The sequence below is a fragment of the Rhinolophus sinicus genome, chromosome 14 (genome assembly GCF_057876585.1).
Source record: "Rhinolophus sinicus isolate RSI-liver-muscle chromosome 14, RSI-T2T, whole genome shotgun sequence".
Lineage (NCBI taxonomy): Eukaryota > Metazoa > Chordata > Mammalia > Chiroptera > Rhinolophidae > Rhinolophus > Rhinolophus sinicus.
Genome location: NC_142514.1, coordinates 182,665,130 through 182,668,974, shown reverse-complemented (window position 1 = coordinate 182,668,974; position 3,845 = coordinate 182,665,130). Strand labels below are relative to the sequence as shown.

Sequence of the window (3,845 nt, the reverse complement as noted above, 5' to 3'; positions counted from 1 at the left end):
CCGGCCTCACGCCTGCAGCCCCTTGGCCTGGACTGTTGTCCTTCCCACCCCTCCGTCTGTCCTTTAAGCTGCAGCTCAAAACTTACCTCTCCAGGAGTCTCCCAGGCTCTACAGGGCCACAGCACTTTGCATATCACACTCCACTGTCACTGTCTGCAAGGTCCTGCCCAGCAGGGACACATCTTTGTAACCTCATCACACAGGAGGCCTCGCTGGAGAGAGGTTGTGAAATGATCAAATGAATGAAAAAAAAACCAAAACAAAAAACCAATGACTATTCCAAGTTCTGGCTGCTGTTTCCTTAGAATGTCCCTAGCCTATCGCCCTCTTTCCTGCCACCACCCGTCACCGCAATGAGAGTGAATTTAGCAGAGCAGCAGAATGTCTGGGGCAATATTTGGGATCTGTCTGGTAGCTGATGAGGACTCCCATCCCCTGGGAGTCTTTCCTGCTGGAATTCTGTAAGAAGGGGCTTCCCCTGGTCATCCGCAGACAGCTCCCGACAGCTGCAGTGCAGCCACCCTCAGCTATTAAGCTAAAAATCTGAGTTGAGTTTCCACCCTTCTCCCCTGAAAATAACACCCTGGCGTCTTTTCTGGTTAAAAACTTTATTTCCAGAAGGAGGATTTTTAACAGAGTTCCAGGGATCGGCCTTTCTGTAAAGCCCCAATTCCACCTTCCCAAGTCCCAGCCTCCCTAGAGGTTCAGAAGTACCTAGCCTAGCTCCACCCCCTCCCGCCCCCTTTGCACCCTTCTTCTCCGGGCTGGGAGGACTTTGCTCAGAGACTAGACTTGGTCTCCCAACTTGCCTCCCTTCTACACCTTTCACAAAAGCTCCATTTCCATGGGAAAGAGACCAGCCCCCAACCTGCCTTCTGCAGAGGGCGTTTCCATGGGAAACAGGAGAGGGGCTCTGAGCAGCAGGGGCCCTTCACAGGCAGCAGAGCCGCTCCACCTCCTCCTCACAGGCATAGAATTTTCCAAATAGCTCAGGAGAAGTGCCATTGCACTCAAACCACCTCCTCAGCGTGCCCAGGGCCCGGAGGGCATCAGCTTTGGTGGGCAGGGGCTCAAAGCCATCCTCGCTGGCCTCCTGCTCGTCTTCGGTGCCCATCTCCTCTTTGCACACTCCAGACATGGGCTCCTCACCCTCCAGGTCCACAAAGCGGGAAAACTCCTCGTGGCTCAGGCCACGGGGGACTGGTGGCATCTCAAAGGCTTTGTCCGGGGACAGGGGCATTTTGCAGGGAGCCAGCCCTTCCTGAATGAAGCTGCTGACAATGAGCTGCGGAGGCACCTTGGCCCAGGCCGCCGCTGCCATATGCAGAGCATCCAGCACTGTGATGCCCGCCCCAGCCTCAGCCAGCGATGTGCCAGCCCTCTCACTCTGGACAGCCGCCAGCTTGCCCAACAGACGGTGCCGGTAATGGGCCTTAAAGGCTCGGACCACAGAGCTGGGCAGGGAAGGGGTGGTGCTAGCAGCAGACAGAGGCAGGAGCCTCACGTGGCAGAGGCCAGGCAGTCCTGCCAGCTCCTCCACCACTCGGGCAGCCAGCAGCAAAGCTACCCGTCGGCCCTGCCTCCCCATGTCCTCGTCAAACTGTGCCAGCCACTCAGACCAGGGGATGCCCAGGTCAGGGTGGTAGGAGGCAGGCAGAGCCTCACTGCTGACCCCAAAGAAGCACCTTGGCGCAGCGTGGAGTCCACTGACTAACACCCGCCGCTTCTCTATGCCCCTGCTGTTGGCACACAGCAGTACCTGAACTTGATCACACGCACCCACTCTACCGGGCACTGCCCGATACAGCAAGGGCACTTCAGCACAGCCAAAAACGTCCTCTGGGGAAAAGTCTTTAAGGGAAAGAGGTGGCTGGGTCTGGGACGTGAGGCCTGGGGGAGGTGGCTCAGAGGGGAACGGAGGTGAGAGTACATGGCGGGCTCCAAAGCCCACATTGTTTCGGCGTTTCCAGCGGACCAGCCAGCCGATGCTGGGCACAAAATCCTGGCCCATGATGTCGGCCAGCTCCTTGGCTTTGTGGAGCAGCATGGGCCCTGTCACATCCCAGGCCTTGGTCCGAGCAATGTGGTACCAGCAGAGCAGAGCCTCGTCGATGCTGCTGTACTTGGACTCCCGCTTGCGCTTGCGCTCCCGGTTGGCTGTGCCGCTGCACCAGTCCGCCAGCAGCTTCTCCTTATTCTTGCAGATGCGTGAGATCTGAGGCTGGGAGACCCGGAAGCGCCGGGCCACCTCCGACTGGGACATCTTGGACTCATCCAGGAGTTCCAGCACCTGGATCTTCTCAGCCAGGGAAAGGGCATGAAGCTTCTTCTTGCTGCTCAGCTCCATGGCTTCTCCTGGGGGCGGGGGGAGGAGAAATAGTGAGGGGGTGCAGACGGCGGCGGCCAGGGGGCATGGGAGAGGAGCACAGTAAGGAAAAGAGAATCTATCAGCACAGGGAAATCAGCTGGTGTGTGGGAGAGACCAGGGGAGACTGGATCAACAGGGAGAGGGTGAGAGGGTACACTGGGTAGGAGACTGAAGGCTGGACTGAAAGAAAAGGAAATGGCCAGGCTGGGTGAGCAGCGGGCGGCGCACTGATCCCGCGGAACGCCAGAACAGAGAAGGGGAGGGTGGCTCACTGGTCAGAGGGGAGTCCCGGCTGGGGTTTGGCATAACTGGGGAGAGGATGAATAGAGCCGAGGGGACAGCTGCAGAGACAACAAAAGAGCAGGGATGGGGAAGGACATAAGCCTGGGGCTGAGTGGGACAATTGTAGGGATAATCAGGGCAGGGGGAGGAATCCCTGGGAGGAAGAGGGGGATGACGACTTGGGCTGGATTTAGATAAAGATGTTAGCGGATGGGGTGATGGAGCGGATGAAGAGTTGAGATGACAAGTGTGCAGACGACAAAGAGGGACGAATGAGTCTGAAGGAACGAGTCTAATTTGGTGCTGCGTCCCAAGGAGGTAAGGCTGGGCGAGTGTCCTATCTGGAGGGCGAATGGGAGCACAAGGCCGAGAGGGCAGGTGCACAGGTGACAAAGGGCAAGAGGGGTGAGGAGGCCACGGGCAGCGAGAGGGGCGGGATGTCCCTGGAGGGGAGGGTGGCTTGAGACGGGTATCACGGCGCGGGCACGAGCGCCTGGGACCCAAGCTCCAAAGCCTGGCCGGCCTCTCCCCACCACGACGCCCAGTCCGTCCGCCCGGCCTCCCCGCCTCCCGGCCTCCCGCTCCGCACCCACCTCAGGCGCTAGTCCCGCGGCTCCCGCCCTACCCCGGCCCAATTCCCGAGCCCGGGTACGGGCGGCGACGGGAGAGCAGGGGAAAGACGGGCGCCACGACCCGGAGGGCGGAGCGGGACGAGGGGCTGCGCGGGCGGCGGGCGCGCGCACAGCAGGTACCCGTGCACGCAGCCCGCGCCGGGTTCTCCGGGCTGGGAAGACCGCGGAGCGACCGCTCGGCTCCCCCGCCCACCTCCGCCGCAGCCCCGCCCCGGCCCAATCAGATTGGCCCTCAGCGGCGTCCCGTCCCTCCCCCGGCTAAGTCTCATTGGACGTCGTGAAAGTGGCGGTTCGTCGGTTCCTCCGGTGGGCGGGGCTTCCAGCGCGCTAGGGGAACCAGGCGGAGCCAGGACCCCGTGAGTGTCCCCCTAAGCGCCTCCAGTTGCTGCGGATCCTGCCCTCCGGGCCTGACGAGCCTCGGGGCAGCGTGGGGGCCGGAGAGCAGATTCGGTGTCCCAAGGCCTTCCTGGCCGTGACGCTAGGCAGCCTCAGCTTCCTCATCTACCAGAGGGCTAATACCCCTCAAGACGTGGGTTTGAGAAAATGGAAGCCAGCGTTACGCT

General features: G+C 60.9%; 1 protein-coding gene across 1 annotated transcript; it reads right to left on the bottom strand.

Moving 5' to 3' along the window:
• Positions 1 to 611: 611 nt before the first annotated feature.
• TIGD3 (tigger transposable element derived 3) lies at positions 612 to 3,565 on the bottom strand. The gene is made up of 2 exons (XM_019737844.3): positions 3,244 to 3,565; positions 612 to 2,355 (listed from the first exon to the last, which is right to left on the bottom strand). The coding sequence occupies exon 2, from the start codon at positions 2,345 to 2,347 to the stop codon at positions 932 to 934; it is 1,416 nt and encodes a 471-aa protein (XP_019593403.2). The 5' UTR covers positions 2,348 to 2,355; positions 3,244 to 3,565; the 3' UTR covers positions 612 to 931.
• Between the last annotated feature and the right edge of the window lie 280 nt (positions 3,566 to 3,845).